Here is an 18,197-nt window from a genome sequence, read left to right on the forward strand (position 1 = left end):
CATATATAATATTAAAAAATTATTAGTCAGAGGGCTTTGTAGCATTCTCTCAAACTTTAAGCCACACAAAATAAATAAAATGTACACTTATAGTCAAGTTTAGAGTTTCAACTTTGCAATGAGAATAAATGTAATGCCCTAATATTTTATAAATATTAATAGTCAAATAGGGAGTTAAATATGAGGATATGGTACAGTATATTGAGTTGGAAGTTGGAATATTTCAAGAATATAATTAGTCTAACTTATTTTAATAAACTCAAAGTAATATTTTATCTTAAAAAATGATATGAGATGATCTTTATGGTTTTATCAATGAGATATTTGATTACTTCAACTAGTATAAACGGTCTAATTATTCTTCAATATTCCTTAAGATAAGCAAGAACAATTAGTGGACAACAATTAAGAGCTACTATTATAAGAAAAATATATTAATTTCTTTGTTTATGTCAATTTGCATGGTTATATTGTACCAATTTGCATTGTATTTCATTAATTAAATCATTGATTTTCGAAGTCATTGTATCCCAAACTACCAAGTTTTGATAGCAATCAACAACATTCGTTGCTCATTGTCTTGTAATTTTTGTAACCTGTTAGTTGGCACACGTAGTATAAATGAAATACAAAGTCTCCATTATTATAAGACAAATAAAAGTTCGACATAATAAAGTATTTCAATTCCACAAGGTAGCTCTTTAGGAGATAGGGATTCCCTTATCCAATACATTTTTCTACTTTTAAGGGTCTTGCTTACTAATTCACGACAGATGATACCTATGCGAAATTTTAACTACGTAGGGTTTTATTCTCTTACTTTGGAAAAATAATTCTAGTGCATGACAGATTATAATACCAATAGACAATAAGACGGGCCTTTTAAAGTTACTCTAAGGGTTGATATAAGACAACAACAACAAGTATATACGTTGTATAGCTATCCTAGGAGTTAATAAGGAACAAGAAAATCATGTACTTGTACATAACGTTCTCACCATAATGCCATATATATAACTTATTGTATGTGCGATATCAAAGAATTTAATCACTATATAATAAAATTAGACAAACTTCAAATTTAGTTGCATCATAATAATCCACGTATGATCATACAATAACACTGGTATACTAGCTAGCTACATTAACAAAGCATTGTTAAATTAATCATTTAAACTCAAACTCATTTCAAGATCATCATCACCATTTATATTAAATTTCATAACAAGAGGTACAATTTGTGTACCTCATTTCATTGATGAAGGGGTGAAAATACAATATCATCATAGATTCTTTGCACTAACCTATGTCACACACATCAAGATTTTGTAAGCTACTACATCACTACATTTATATTATTGGATATATATAGTAGTATGAATTATAAAGATAAAATTGGAAACTGAATTTTTGTCTCTAAGTAGTAGTACTACTATACTTCTGAAAAAAAAAATATCAGAAGAAAAAAAAAAATGGTGAAAAAAAAAAGAAAAAGAAAAAAGAATGGGAGGAGGGCGGTAAGCACGTGATGTTTGAATGTTGGGAACATCGGAAAGAGGAAAGATGGTGGCCAGATATGAAATATGATGATGTCAGTCAATACCATGTGATGGAATCATTCATGTGCTCTTCTTCATTTTTTATTTTTTTTAATTAAAATAAATTTATAAAAAATATATATATATTTTTGTAAAAGAAATTTATTAATTTTGGAAATTTTCTTCACCCATTTTCAAAGTCAGAAAAACTAAAATCTGGACATAGGGATGGTTAATGAGAAGTATGATTGGTTGAAAAAAGGTTGGAGTTTTCAGACTTACTGACATTCATTTTCTTGACGTTTTATGGTTTAGTTTGGGTTGGCTTGTTTTTTTTATGATTTATGATTCTTACTCTTTTGTTTTGTTTTGTTGATTTGAGGTGCTTAGATTCTTATATTATTTGGAGTGGTTTATGAGATAGTGAAAGTATGGGTGTTTATGTTTTGGGACCTTAGGTCCATTCTTTCCTAGTCCAAATTTCAAAATCAATAGAACGAACTTCACTTGACTCTAGTTTCAAATACAAGGTATTATATATGAAAGTCGAATTTTATAGAAGTTGATTGATTGAGTATGTGTCTTGACATGAGAAGATTGACATGAAGTTCAAGTGTAACGATAAGCCATTAAGTAAGTTTAATAAATTTCCTAGTTTCAAGTTCAAATTCTAGTAAGATCGATGTATTTGATGAAGAGAAGTTGGGACAAAGGAAAGTAAGTAAACACTAAACAATGCTAAAGAATCTTCATCTTTAAGACTTTAACTAATGGAAAATAATAACTCTGCTATATACTACGGAGTAATTTAAGTTCGATTACTTCAAACACCAAAATGTGATACCTATTTGAAACCATACATATTTCAAATGCTTGCTCTATAAAGACATTACAACCTCACTCGTTTTTTGTGTAGTTAGATTTCTACCAAAAGAGCAAATCAGCAATAATCAACAAAATCCAAAAGAGCAAATCAGCAATAATCAACAAAATTAAAATCTAATCAAAGAAAATACATTTAAAGCTCCAATTATAGATACACTTACATAGTTGTTACAAAAGCTATCAAAAAAAAATTATGTTAGAAAAATTAAATTTTCCAAGAAATATCTTCTTAAGATGAAACCAATACAACTTTATACAAACATCGTAAAAGCCGAAGTTACTTTTGGACCTTGAAGGCATAAAAAGGCCGTGATTGGGTTGGCAACCCAGATCTGTAAAAAGCTTGTAATCTAAATGATTGGCCCAGACATAACCAAAATGCACAGCCTTTTAATATGCTAAAAGATGGGCCCATTTAACTGTTTATAATTCAAGGAATCAAAAAAACATAAATCAGAGATTTTTACTTAGTAAAATTATTTATACATCAAACTCTTTAATAAAGCAGCCAAAAAAACATATACACCAAAATATAACGCTTTCTCTTATCTCAAGATTCATCATGCAAAAAATATAAAGTAAAACATAATTATTAACACAAGCTTCTTATGAAAAATTTAGTCTAGATAAAATACAAAAGCACAATGATAATTGTACATTTGTACTACACATAACTTTTAACTTAGATTGTGCTTTGAGCCATTGATTACATGACTCTTGGTTCCTACAACATCTTCCTACAAAAATTTACAATACTAAAGAGATGTACATGAAGGTGAAATGGCCGAGATTTTAGCTGTGACACGCAGAATAATTTGCGTATGGCAGCTTCAAATAACATTTACGAAGTTATTCAGTACATTTGGGACAAAACCAGTCTTCTTCAGGGATACTCTCGAGAGGAGGATCACAACAATCAATGTGAGTTCCGATTCCACAGCCAGTGGAACCGCTCTCATCACCACAAACTAACATGACTTCCCCTCTATCAGTTGAGCCACAAACTTGACATCCGAGGTCATCACTAACCTGATCATCTGGTGGTGTAATATTATCGGCTACAACCTCTTCTGACAGGCTCAAGAGCTTTGAAAATGACTTAGCAGCCCACTCGTGGGTGTTATATTGAACATGCCTATCTAGAGTGTATCCAGGCTTGCAAACATACTCCACCAAGTAATCAGCCAAAACACAAGGAATTTGGTGTTTGAGAAACTCTTGTACCCATAAATCAACGCGTGGCATCCCAGGACTAACAATGGCAAAATCCACTCCTGATTCAAGAATACGGGTGTAAGGTGGAGAAGTAGCAAGGATAGTCCCATCTCCAGCCTTTATTACTCGCTTTAAGGTATCCTGTTGATACATTAACAGCATAATGAGAATGCAATATCAAGAAACTGAACAAAAAGTCTTTAGTAATTCTCCTCACTGTCCCAAACTCCCAAAATAGTAACTTAGTTAACATTGCCTAAGAGTACAACTATCTGTGGGTCCAAAGTTTAGAGGAACGTGTGACATGCCAAAATGGTATAGCTTAGCTTTGGGAGAAGGGGAGAACTATATCAAGAATTCTAGAAAGACAATGAAGAAGAAAGGATGAAGAAAGATACCAGAGGTGGAGCAATGCATTCTCCGTATATTACAATTCGCATGCCATAAAAAGCACCATGACCTGTCTTCTCCCTTAGAAGGCGCCACTTTCTTGGAGCCTCGAAACTAATAGCACCATCTTCACTGAGGGCAGTCTTGTGCCACTCATAAGGTTCCTCAGGCAAGAACTTTCCGGCTTGACTGCTCGCAATCAAGTAATCAGTCTTCAAAATCCAACTGTATTTGAGACAAATCACGACAGAAATTAGCAAGCTAAAAAAGGCTTATAGCTATTAACAATCTTGAAGATAAATTACGTAGTACAAAAAATAGGGGAAAAAACAGAATATTTGAAATTCACCTCCCAGATGCTGCAGCAGCAAAGAACTTTTCTGTTCTACGGATTGGTTCTGGAACAACAAAATGTGAAGCCTGATATGACCATTGATGAGAATCTCGGCATACTTTTCCTCTGAGACGCTTGATGAGTTGTTGGAACTCTTTTCTCTGTAGTCTATGTCCACAAAGTATGAAACATGCTGCTTGTTTTTGAACCTTTTTCAACTCAATGTTCAAAGGATTTGAAAAAGCTGTATCACTCTCATTGACTAGCATATTGGACTTACTGGTCAGCTCCTCCTTTCCATTACTTGCATCTTCATCACCATCAAGAACTGACTTATTTCTGCTCTCCTCATTGGCTTGCACCTGTGATTTGTTTAATACTAGTGTGCCACGCCTCTTTTTCCCAGGTAATTTACCAGCACGTTTTCCATCCTTGCTAGCTGCATCACTCTCATTGACTGTCAAATTGGGCTTACTGGTGAGCTTCTCAGTTCCATTACTTGTATCAACTTCATCATCAAGAACTAATTTATTTTCATTCCCCTCATTGACTTGCACCTCAGATTTGTTTATAACTAAGGTGCCACGCCTCTTTTTCCCAACTAATTTACCAGCACGTTTCCCACCCTTAACTGCATCACTCTCATTGATTGTAGAATTGGACTTACTGGTCAGCTTTTCAGTGAATATTCCACCTTTATTTGTAACTTCTTCATCATCAAGATCTGGCTTATTCTTATTCTCCTCATTGACTTGCCCCTCATACTTGTTTAACAATAGAGTACCACCCTTCTTCTTCCCTGCTAATTTACCAGCACGTTTTACACCCTTACTAGTATCTAAATTAGTAGCGAGGATAGGTTCGTTTTCTTTGTCAACCTCCACAGAACTATCTAAGATACCAGGTGCACCAACCTGCTTCCCAGAGTATTGTCCACCATCAAGGACCGGCTCATTTTCCATTTCTGCTTCGGCAGGGGCATTTGACATTTTTAACTTCCCAGAGCGCTTTGAAACCTTTCTTGTGCCTTGGTCAGTAAAAACACCAGTGTCATTTTTCCTTTTGATTTCCATATTGTCCAGTGTCATGTTGGAAGGAGCAGCCAGATCTGCAGGGCAATTTTTACTGCCATTTTGACCATCGTAACAATCAACAAGGTCATTTTCATTATTCACTTCAACAGGGCCCTTTGACCTGTTTGATAGTAAAGTTCCACGCCTACTCTTCACAGCTAACTTCCCTGACTGTTTACCACCCTTATTTTCATATTGATCATTACAATCAAGTTCATGTTCTCTTCCTACTTCAACACGATCATAAGAAATGGGTTCAATTTCTTTCCCCGCTTCAACAGGCCTCTTTGACTTATTCAACAACAGAGTACCACGTCTTTTTTTTGCAGCAACACCACCAACTTGTTCCTTCACTTTTCCGGCTTCAGCCTCATCTGCATCTTTAGCAGCTTCCTTCGCAGCAAGCAGAGACTTTTTCCTAGCTTTAACGGCCAATCCCTTCTGCGAAATCAAGTTTTTCTTCATATCAACAGTTTCAGCCACAGGCATTCCCTGCCCATCTGTTTGATGAAGCAGCATGCCAGATGCCTCTCCGGATTTTGATTTCACTAAAAGCGACTGTTCAGCTGCCAAAGGTTCATTATCCACATTCAATTCTGGTGGAGCTTCGGTTTCATCATCTAAAAGTGTAGCAAAATTATTGCTTTCAGTACCCAGGTGAGGCTTTGAACCCAAACCATTTGACTCTTCTACTGCAGGGGGCACAAAAACTTTATCAGCAGCAGGTGAAGCTGTAGGCGGCTCTTTATTTTCCTGACCAGCTGAGTGTATGGCTGCATCGTCTCGAAAAGAGTCTTTGCTGGCACAACTTCTCTGAACATCAGCACTTCTTCTACATACTTTAGATTTGGAACCCAAAGTCTTCCTAGCCACCATTTTCTTCTTTGATGGTTTTGGAATATCATTTTGATCAGTAGAGTTCAGCTTAAGATTACCAGACTTCTCAGCCTCCAAGTCATTGGTGCCAAGAGACGTATCAGTGACTTTCTGCAGAGTCTGGGGTTGCCCATTGTTGTTACCAACAACTGGTGAAGTAGAAACACTATTGGTAAAAGGGGTAGTTGGAGAATCTGTGTTCATAGGTTCACCGCCTTGCAGCATCTCGAAAGCCAAAGATCTAGAGGAAGCAACGGTCTTTGCTTTGAGCTTGGAAGATGAAACATTAGGGGATGACCTACCTACAGATGGTGTGGCAAATTCATCTCCTATTTGGCAGCCAGAATTAAGGGCCCCACTACTCCTTTTCTCATGAGGTTCTGATGCATCAACTCGTTTACTGGCTGAAGATGTTAACTTCTGAGATTTGGGAGTAGAGTGAGAAGCACCATCTGAAGTCCTCTTTTGTGGAAGTAAAGCACCCGGACCGTTCTCATCAAATAAATTAGCCTTCTCTGCACTTGTTGCTCTACATTCAGAAGTAGCTTTTCCTTGGTCTGGCCCTATATTGAAGGTGCACACATCAGCAATCACCTTTTCAGCAAGAGGAATTTCCAATTTTCCATCTTGATTGCTCAACTTTCCCGGTGATTGCAAGGATAGACTAGACTTTGCTGGTGATTTTCTTGATTTCAAAGAATTAAGCTTGCTAGCATCAGATTCATCATGTCTTTTGGAACTTGGTTCACCAAGGAAACCTGAAGCATCTTCTGCCTTGTCTATGTCCAGATTAAACGTAGGCATGTCTTCAATTATCTTTTTAGTTGATTTATCTTTCGATCTCCCACCCGACTTGCCAGACTTTCCTGCAGTTTGCAAAGAAGCCCCAGACCTTGGAGTTTTTCTTGAGCTCAATGGAGCTTTTAATGATCCAATTGTGTTCCCCAAGCCCTCTTCAACATGCGACGGAAGAGCAGTTTTCTGTGGAGTCTTCCTTGAGTATTTTAGACTATTACAATTCTCAGCATCAAAATCACCAGCATTCTTCGGATTTTCAGAAGTAGAGGGACGGCCATTTCCAGTCTGATTAGACAGAGGAAACGCAGCTCTTGGTTCATCAACATTATCAACTTTAGCTTCCATCAAAGACTGAGCTCTACGGTCCAGTACAGGCTGCTTACCCAACTTATTAACACTTGCAGACTTGAGAAAATCAGAGTTATCAGATTGCAGCAATTTTCCATCGTTATGAGAGAATCCTTGTTGTGTAGAAGGATCTGGCAAATTCCTTGCAAGCACGAAATGACTATGAGCTTTCCCCATTTCATTTTGCATTATAGTAATCCCATCATTGTTTCTTCCAGATATATCTTCAACCTCGTCTTCAGAATCTTTAGCCTCAGCTTCCATGTCTAATTCATAGCCACTGCAGGAGAGAGATAACTAATGTTACTAATCTAATGATTTAAAGAGGATGATAAGACAAGCAACCAAAGGAGAAACGAACAAGCAAATAAAATCAATTAAAGTTTATAAAAGAACAGAGCACTGACTTCTAAAACATACAGGTAAATACCATCACTTCAAAGCTTAAAGTTATCCAATATAAACCATCATTTAGCAAAAATTGAGGCATAGATTACCTTCTACTGCTATAAGGCTCCTCTGGAAGAATTTTCCAAGCCTCCAGGCTGCATAGCAAAGAAAATATTACAAAATAAGACAGATTTGACAATTATTACCACAACAATATGATTTTGCAAACTAAGGTACAGCATCTATGGACAATTCTAAACCAACTCTGAAGTACAAGAATTAGACATACCAATCTACCAACCACCGATGGTTGACAACTTTTGTAACGTTCATTTTCTTAGCCAGCTCATACTTCTCCCCTGTGAAGAGAGAAGATAATTGTCATATTGAGCTTGTTCAGCAAAGCAGACTCCGGAAATGAGTATATTAGCAAAAGGATAAAATAACTTTCTAATCAAGAGCTGAAAAGAAGATGATATTTTCAAACTGTACACTGACTCCCTTCTATATTCAGGTATGAGCAGAAACAAAGCAGCTGATGCTTACAATTATACATAATAGCGAAATAATGTAATGTCTTTTTGAATGTGGAACAATATCAGTTGTCAAATGCTCATAATTGAACAATCATGGAGGTGCACCCTCAAAATCAGAAGTACCATTATGTGCTATCCTACCAGCAAAATACTCCGTAATATATTAAAAAAATTAAAGGGAACACCAAAATTCTAGTGGCAATTTGGGTCAAAGATTTGGTTTCAAGTCAATTTAGGTTGTGCTAAGTAAATCAAAAACAGTGCAATATAATATTAGTACAATATATGATACATCATGTTGTTTGGCTTTGGTTCAAGTTGAATTCAGGTTTCTGTGGTCAAGTTTCATATCAGGTCGAATCAGGGAGGATTGCAAACTAAAAGTACATTCCACACATAAGCATTGAACACAAAACTTCTCAAGATGCACAGGTTTTTACACACAAGAGTATAAAGTAGCTCATAAAAAAGACAAGAAATGATGAACACGAATACATTTTAATTCTATTGTTTGCTTCTCCTTTTTGGTGTATTTACATTTCCTAGTTAGGATGATTGGGATCTATATTCCTTCAGAAGAATTTATTCTGCTAATACATTTAGCAGAAGATCACATTTGATGAACAAGCATCTTGCTAGTTAAATTCAAAAGAAGGAATCAGCATCATGACGCAAACAACTTCAGTTACAAAATAACAACATGCATAATAGAAGGTACAAGCTTTATAAATTAGAATTGATCCATGGACTAGAACACGAGAGGGAGGGAAAAGATACTGAAATGCAATTACGAACCTTCAAACTTGTAGCATATAAGATGAGTAACTGTGCTGACCACCAATGGTTTAGAAATTTGTGCTCCCATTAATTGCACCATCATCTAAGAAGAATTTCAAAGAAATATATTACATACAGCCACACAGTCACAACTCACAATGGATGAATTACCCCGTTATCTATGATCATCCATGACATAAACAAACAAGTAACCATAAAATGAACAGCTCAAGCAACGGAGCAAGGGACACATAATGATATGTACAAATACCTTCATGTCTTCCCTATCCATCCCTTGGTATCCAGTCAAACAGATGATAAGCTTGTTAGCACCAGGAATTCCATTCAGATCCTTCAGTGGCCTATACATGATCTGTGAGTAAACATGAAGCCGACTTAATGAGGCTTTAAAAGACAAAAAAGGCACATTGAGTAAATTAAAGAGCAAGTTAGAGCTAGGTCAAAGACAGATCAAATGCATAAAACTAGAGCAAAAAACAAAGAAAACCATTAAGACACGGGAGATAATCAAACCATAGCATTATAGCAAGCTAAGTGATAAGTACTAAGTAGTCATTCACATGGTCACAGCACTGAGCCAAACCTGTTCATACTGTAGAGAGCAACTAATGGGTCACTTGGAGCAGAAAGAGAGAGCGAATATGAAAGAGTCAATAAACTTACATTACCAATGCCAATCGGTTCTCCATATCGTAAACTATCCTTAAGCCATATAATTGTTACAAGCGTCTTCTTGTCCCTTCTAGCAGTAACACAGATAGGATCATCCTACATAAAATAGGCAAGGGAAACAGTTACACATCACACACACAGATCATCTTACATAGAATGAGCAAGTGAAACAATTACAGTCCACAGTTCACACACACACACACACACACACAATTAGCAATTACAAGTAACATTAACAATCACCATGCAAAATACCAACAAATGCGAACAAAATTGGAACCACTCCAAGTGTCCTCTAATAAGCTAGTTTAACCTTTCCATTTTAAAGAAATGAATGCAGTAACACCTACAAACTTGAAATCATCTAGCAGAAGAGCTGAAATTGTTACATTTTACCTAGTACCAACAATAAGCTCATACCATACACTTCCAAGTCACTAAACCCAACAAAATTACTTGTCTAAGCTTAGACAGTGGTGATAAACACCGGTACATGTCCAATTGTAAAAATCAGTCGTTAAAAAACCGAATTATCTCACAAAAATGTCTTAAGCACAAACAACATTTAGAAACGGAGAGAATACTTTAATTGAATTGCTCAGATATCAAAATAGAGTTTTTCAATCAAGCAAATTTACACTTTGCTTCATCTTCATTTCTCCTTAATTTTATCATAATTAATCTAAATTCCATGCTCAATTACAAACATACACAAATAAAAAATGCAAAAAAATGAAATTAAAAATCAAGGAGAGAGAGTATACAAAGGCGAGGTTGTGGACGACGACGTGAGTACAATCAGGACTATAATCATCATAAATTACTCCTCCTTCACTCAAAATCCTGGATTTATACTGTTTCCAGAAAAACAAAAATCAAATTAATCTCCAAAAAACACAAAATTAAAGCAAAATTGAAATAGTAAGAAAGAGAAAATTGATGAACCTCGAGGATTTGTTGAGGAGTGAATCCAGCAAGGAAGAAGCGGATTCCGAAGAAGATAGATGAACCGTACATCATTTTTACAGAGTTTTTCTGAGTGTTTGAAAATGGCGGAATTTTGGAGAGAGAGTGAAGAAGAGGAGAGAGAAAATGGAGAGAAGAAGAAAATAGTTGTAGTGTTGGAGAAGCTTTGGGTTTTTTTTTTGTTTTTTTTGAAATTTTTGGGTTAGTGGCGGGAGAATTAAAAAAAAAAGGAAATTTTAAGGGGTTAACACGTGGATTGTTCTGGAACTCTAGTGTTGTTTTATTGGGTTGATGTTTGGGTTTACCAATTTGGGCCTCCATAAGTTTTACAAGCCTTTTTATAATCCCCTCACTTGATATTAATAGGATGTGTTTCCAGGACTTTTATAATGACCAGGACAGTCAACGCGCGTGGAGTTGCTTTTTTCCTTTATTGTTGTTTTTATTGGGTTGTGTTTAAACTCTTCACGGTTTTTAGATAAAATAGTTTGATTAATTAATAGAATGTGTATATTGGGCTGTGTTTAAACTTTTCGATTTTCATGCAATACAACCCTTAGTATGAGATAAGATGAATATACCAAATTCTGGAAATTCATTTCTCATCGGTATAAGTTAATCTTGTTCTCTTAGAGCAATCCGTAAGTGCCATCAGTTTATCGTGATCTTTGATTCATACTAGCTCCCAAGACAATTTTATTTATATCCTAGTTGTCAAGCTCGTTGCAATGACTTTTGCAAGCACTCCACACTCATAGATCGATGTTTGAGAAGATTTTTTATCCATATTCACTACAATGAAGTGCATCATAAAAGATTTGTTATCCATATTCGCCTCAATGAAGAGTATTGAACTCATTTCACAATCCATCACAAACAGGAGCGTGCACATTATTTAGTGTGGTTAGATCTTGATTCTTGTTTGGGACACGTTTACCTTTAAAAAAAACACTATACGATACAAAAGGATATCCAACCGTAATTCATGAGCTTGGCATGAGCCACGATACACAGCCATATTTAGGTGGTTAGGTGAGGTGAAGAAGCCACCCCGAACCACAAACAACGTTGATAAATAAATGCGCCAAAAATGGTTAGTCAATCACAGGTAATCACCTCTAAGAACAACCAATATCAAAGATTCAAAAGTCAAGGAAAGAATAACAATTTCCAAAGATCAATTTCATCTACTTTTACAAACTCTCCATTTCAACAACCCAAAATCAAACAAAAATGGGGTGGTTATCCAGATTTGTAGTAGCACTATCATTTTTAGCAATCGGAATCATCTTCTCCCCTGAAACCTTCAAATCAGACAACACAGATTCTTCTTCTCTTTCCTCCATTCTTAAATTGTCTCACCTTCTCTGCTTCTCCACCGCATGGGGCGCCGCCTTGTGGGCCACCTTCATCGGCGGCATCATCATGTTCAAGTACCACATTACTCTCTCTGCCCCTCTTAATTTTTCTGGGTTTTGATTTTTCTTCCAAAATTTTGCATTTTTTTTTTTCAATCACCAAATTACTATTTTTCCTTCTTAATTTTTCTGGGTTTTAGTTGTTTTTCCATAATTTTGTGTTTTTTGTTCAAAACCAAATCACTCTTATCTGCCCTTCTTCTTAATTTTTGTGGGTTTTGATTGTTTTTACATAATTTTGTGTTTTTTTGGGTGTTTTTTTAGGAATTTGCCAAGGCATCAATTTGGGAATTTGCAGAGTAAGATGTTTCCAGCGTATTTTACATTGGTGGGTGTTTGTTGCGCGGTTTCAACGGCGTCGTTTGGGTATTTGCATCCTTGGAAATCATCGTCTTCTACTGAGAAGTATCAGCTAGGGTTTCTAGGTTTTGCGTTTCTCTTTAATCTTTCCAATTTGTTGGTGTTTACTCCAATGACCATCAAGGTTATCTCTTTATCAACCTTTTTTTTCACAATCATGCTTTTTACTGATCAGAATTCCAATTAGTTAGCTAGAGCTAAACCATGTTGGTTGGAATCAAATGGGGTTGTGTTAAATTTGTGAATTTATGTTGTTCGGTATCGGAGATGAAATCTTGGTTTTTGCAGCCGTCCCACCAAATTTGGAATAGGGCCTTTGGTGTTGTTAGTATTGTGATTGTTCATGTAGTACTTGGTAGTAGTCTAATAGTTGGTGGAAGTGTTTTGCTCTTGTTTTGTTTCTCTGACCACGGCGAGGCTGCCTTCATTTCAATGGTCGTGGCAAGTCTGTTCTTACTGAGATGTGCAACATATTTTTACTGTGGAGATAAACCTCATAGTTCTCATATTTGTCATCTATACTAGCATTATCACTTACCGTGTTAATTGAAGAATTGTCGATGTTTGGTAGTAGAATGTCTCATAATTTAATGTGATGTAAAGATGGCATTTAATCCACTTCTTACAATTTAGGAGAGTATATTTAACATCTTTGGTGCTATTAGTGTGAAGACGAACTCAATCAAGAGTTGCTGTTACTCATAAGATTTAAATGTGGCTAAAGACATGTTTGTGTTTGGGATCAGCATTAGCAATTACAGTGAGGTTTGAAGTTGCAGGAGAGGAAAGTAGAACTATTGCCTTTTTTGTTGCCAGAGGATGATTGATTTCTGTATGATGATGATCTTGTTGAATTTTATAGCAAGCTAGTGAAGTATTTTGCAGCATCTTACATTAGTCCAGCCCATGGCGTGTGATAATTCTGACAAGTGATGAATGAAAAGTGTATTACACTTTACACGATAACTTGTGTCAAACAAACTTCATGTCTATTGGATATAGTGCTTGATAGACCTTAACCATGTCTTGGTTTTGTACTTGGCATGGTCTTTGGGTGAATTGCTCTAGTTGACTTATTTTACCTTGTAGCGTATAGGACATTCAGTTTTATCGTTGCTTATCAACATTATCTCGAATATCTGTGTTTGGCATGATATGGCTTTACATGATCTTGTAGTACTAAGGCCATGAAATCTTAACAATGCCAATGGTTTGCTTTGATTGGCTAGTTGGTTGTGCTTGATATATCCTGCGTTAGAGTCATAGCATATGATCCAAGACATCTGAGATAAATCAAAATTTTAGATGAGGCCTATGTTGTTTTGAAAGTAGCTTGAGCTAATTAATTCCACCTCTCCCTCTCATTACATAATCTGACTTGAAGTTAGAGAAGTTAGAGGGGTGCAACTGTAGTATATATACTCTTTCTACATTTCGTCGATATCTATTATTCTATTCTTGTGCCTTGTTCAATAATTCCATATAGTATGTTTAAAGGTCCTTGCATCTCAATGTTGTCTTCTTCTTCAATTTAACTCTTATATGCATACATGATGTCTACTTAACAGCCTGATCAATTGCTGGTTCTTGTTACAAATCTTACAATGCTGCTCCTTGAATTAGCTTCAGTTGCCTAACTTTCTGTTTTTTTAGATTGCAGAAGCTCTGTTTTTTTATGCTAGTGTGTAATGTGACTTCTTGTCTTTGTTCTGAGAAGTCTCTTACTTTGTTGCTGGTTGCAGATGATGAAGCAAAGGCACAAGATAGAGCGAGAGAACAACATTGGGGAAGAAGTCGGGTGGACAAAGAACAAAGAAGTTGCGAAGAAAAACCCCCAGCTTGCAGCAATGAACAAGAAGTTTGGAATGGTCCATGGCCTGTCATCTCTCGCTAACCTCCTGTCATTTGGCTGCCTTGCCATGCACTCATGGTATTTAGCCGTAAAACTCAACCTGTGATCGGATCATGCCATCTTCCTGATACATCTTTTACCAAACTTAGTGGGAACTGAGGAACATTAGAGTTTACACAGAGTTTCTCTGTTGTTAAGCTTGTATTTGTTCAACATTGATAACAAACTATTCAATCTTTTCCCCAGTATTTATAACTATGTAATCATGATGTTGGATTATGCAGCTTTCACAAATTACTGAAGAATTTATGGTAGACCTGGTAGTTTATATATGCTGAGTAGTTGCTGCTTAATCGTTGCTTTGATACTCCCTCTATTCATAAGTAATTGCTTCACTCGATAGGAGCTTTTCTATAAAAATTGAATCGAAAATCAATAACTACCCTTGCTTTCTTTTTTTTTTTTTTTAAAAAAAAAAAATCACTTTACTGTTGCTTAGAAGTATCTTCAAGAGTAATTTGAGGAATTTTAAATTTTTAGTAAAGTGTGATCAAAATGGAATTGTAACATTTGGGATGAATGTAGTATATGATTGATATTATTGACACTGTCTCAATTGGTTTCTTGAGTTAGAATGATTGGGGAGATTGTCTATAATTATGAAGAGAAGTATAGAGAATTTGATGCACAGAAATGAGAAAGTTTGATATCCCAATTCACCAAATTTGGAGTTTAAGAGGGTAATATATTTCAAATGAAGTGTAACAATCTTTTGAACTTTTGAATTAATGAATGGATTCTACTTTAGAGCTTAAAATGAAATTTCACTTCTAACAACTTAAATGGCTTTTCGGATTGTTGTAGGGTTCATGAGAAAATCCCGATTAACTTTCTTACAAAGTCTAAAAAAGTTTAAAATAAATAAATAAATAAAAAGAAAATGTTGTCGTAATTGAAAGATATAATCCACACTTTTGGACAAAATTCAAAGGTCTCAAAATTCGGTGTTGAAAAAGTTCAAGAAGGTGGGAATGCATCATGGGGTGTTATATATGTTGTTTGGAAACATCTATGATCATTTAGTTTATCACATAAGGACCCATAGTGGTCTTAACCTGATTAAAGAGGTTGTGTAAATAAATGGCTATCTTGAAAGTATAAAGGCAAAATAAATGGTTTAACTTTTAAGTCTCTCAATCACCCAAATGACCTCCTAATGTGTCGTGGGGTCCATAGGAAGAACCACCATCACTAATCTTTTTGGGTTGGAAAGTATAAAATTAAAGATAAATAGCTATAACAAATTCAATTTAGAAGTTTAAACCTAGTGTCAAAAATCCCCGAGGATGGATATTAGTATATTACTATAGACCTAGTAAGGGCTTGTTTTTTTCAACTTAATTTCTATTCAGTTCAGCTCCTAATTTCCTTATCTCATAAACAAAATTCAGCTCCGATCAGCTCAGTTCAGTAAATCAGAACAGACCCCTTAAGTAGAGCTGTCAATTTGGGTAAACGGGTTGGGTTTGGATCGGGTCAACTCGGGTCAGGTCAATTCATATTAAATCTATAACCTATGCGGGTCGGTTTTGTGTTGGGTCATGCTTAAGTCGGGTCATACTTCTTATCGGGTTTGGGTAGGGTTTAGGTCGGGTTAATAACAGGTCGGTTTACATTCGAGTCGGGTGAACAATAGGTCAGGTTTTCACGGGTTAAAACGAGTTAGAATAATTCTCGAGTACGAATCAGGTTCGGTTTAAGTCAATAATTTGCGGGTTAGAATCAGGTCAGGTCATTCTCGGGTTTGAGTCGGGTTCGGTTCAAGTCAATACTTTGCGGATTATAATCAGGTCGGGTCATTCTCGGGTTCGGTTCAAGTCAATAATTTGCGAGTTATAATAATGTTGGGTCATTTCCAAGTCGGGTCATTCTCGAATTCAGGTCGGGTTATGTTCAAGTCAATAATTTGCAGGTTGCAATCAAGTCGGGTCATTTCCAAGTCATGTCATATTTGGGTTCAACTAACTATAAATAGATAATTATCATTTTTATCTAGCTAATTATTTCCTTTGACTATAATATATATGGAAATATACTAGGGAACTATAGTCTATAATTTAGGAAGATAATTATCTCATTTGACCATACAAGAAATATATACTATATTTAACTATTAAATTTGAGTATGATGCTCCTTTCTTTTGCTAGCCTGGGCTGACCTGGTCTCCCAAGACAAAATGCTTTGATCAACAATAATAAGGTGGTCTAAATTGCATTTAATGATTTGAAATCGGGTCAAGAACAATTTGGGTTGAATTTAGGTCGGGTCAATAACAAGTCCTGTTAATTTCGAGTCGAGTAGGTAACAGACTGGGTTGAATTTTTGGGTTGGGTAAGTAATAGGTATGGTAAAATTCGAGTCGGTTCTATAACAAGTCGGGTTGAACTTGAGTCAGGTAAATAACAAGTCGGGTTGAATTTGAGTCAGGTAAATAACAAGTCAGGTTGATTTCGGATCGGGTTTGTAACAGGCTGGGTTAAATTCGGGTCGGGTTAGGAACGAGTCGGGTTGAATTCAGGTCAGGTTCGTAGTAAGTCGGGTTAAATTCGGGTTTTGACAGGTTAAAACGTGTTTTAGTCAATTTCGGTTCATGTCGGGTTCGGTGCAAGTTAATTAAATTGGTCGTTGTAAACCGGTAAATTGGTGCAAGTTGTAAACCGGTAATTTGCCGTTTAAAAGCAAATTGAATGGTTCAACACACCCAATTGGGCTCCTGGAGGATATTAGGGACCATGGTAAACATTTCGGCAATTTTTATTTCCAGGCGAAAAAAAGTAAAAAAAAAAACCAAAATTGAAGGCTAATATCCACGCTTTTTGAGAAATTTTTGAGGTTTCGGGGCCCGGTGTCGAAAAGTCTTGAAATTATATGGGATACATCTCAGGGTCATATATTGCCGTTTGGAACCATATATGATCATTATTAATTGTCATAAATGTTCGTGATTGGCTTGAATTAATGAAATCGGTGCAAGTTGAAAACCGGTAATTTGGTCGTTCAAAGGCAAATTGGATGGTTTCACCCACCCAATTGGAATTCCGGTGGGTATAAGGGACCATGGTAAACATTTAGGCAATTTTTATTTCCTGGTATAAAAAAAATCAAAAAATTTCAAAATTGAAGGCTAATATCCACGCTTTTTTAGAAATTTTGGAGGTTTCGGGGCCCGGTGTCGAAAATTCTTGAAATTATATGGGATACATCTCGGGGTCATATAATGCTGTTTGGAATCATATATGATCATTATTTGTTGTCATAAATGTTCGTGGCAGGCTTGAGTTAAGAAAATCGGTGCAAGTTGTAAACCGGTAAATTGGCCGTTTAAAGGCAAATTGGGTGGTTCTACCCACCCAATTGGACTCCCGGAGGGTATTAGGGACCATGCAAACATTTCGGCAATTTTTATTTTCGGGCGAAAAAAAAAATCAAAAAAATCCAAAATTAAAATCCACACTTTTTGAGAAATTTGGGATATTTCGAGGCTCGTTGTCGAAACTTTTGAGATTTAAGGGATACATTTTGGGGTCATATACTGTCATTTGGAACCATATATGATCATTATATGTTGTCATAAATGTTTGTAGTAGACTTGAGTTATTTTAATCGATGCATGTTGTAAACCGGTAAATTGGTCGTTTAAAGGCAAATGGTTCCACCCACCTAATTAGACTCCCAGAGGCTATTAGA

The 18,197-nt window shown here is 35.9% G+C and overlaps 2 protein-coding genes across 2 annotated transcripts; one reads left to right on the plus strand and one right to left on the minus strand.

Annotated features, from left to right (window-relative positions):
* Positions 1-2,824: 2,824 nt before the first annotated feature.
* LOC110733066 (BRCT domain-containing protein At4g02110-like) lies at positions 2,825-11,521 on the minus strand. The gene is made up of 10 exons (XM_021913087.1): positions 10,799-11,521; positions 10,618-10,707; positions 9,845-9,949; positions 9,432-9,533; positions 9,179-9,263; positions 8,137-8,206; positions 7,955-8,002; positions 4,378-7,737; positions 4,037-4,253; positions 2,825-3,779 (listed from the first exon to the last, which is right to left on the minus strand). Exons 1-10 carry the CDS (start codon positions 11,138-11,140, stop codon positions 3,273-3,275), a joined length of 4,926 nt encoding a protein of 1,641 aa, XP_021768779.1. The 5' UTR covers positions 11,141-11,521; the 3' UTR covers positions 2,825-3,272.
* A 364-nt stretch (positions 11,522-11,885) lies between these two features.
* LOC110733068 (transmembrane protein 205-like) lies at positions 11,886-14,781 on the plus strand. The gene is made up of 3 exons (XM_021913088.1): positions 11,886-12,252; positions 12,502-12,721; positions 14,340-14,781. The coding sequence occupies exons 1-3, from the start codon at positions 12,053-12,055 to the stop codon at positions 14,553-14,555; spliced, it is 636 nt and encodes a 211-aa protein (XP_021768780.1). The 5' UTR covers positions 11,886-12,052; the 3' UTR covers positions 14,556-14,781.
* The last annotated feature ends 3,416 nt before the right edge of the window (positions 14,782-18,197 follow it).

This window comes from Chenopodium quinoa, unplaced genomic scaffold, assembly GCF_001683475.1.
Source record: "Chenopodium quinoa cultivar QQ74 unplaced genomic scaffold, ASM168347v1, whole genome shotgun sequence".
In the NCBI taxonomy this organism is placed as follows: domain Eukaryota; kingdom Viridiplantae; phylum Streptophyta; class Magnoliopsida; order Caryophyllales; family Amaranthaceae; genus Chenopodium; species Chenopodium quinoa.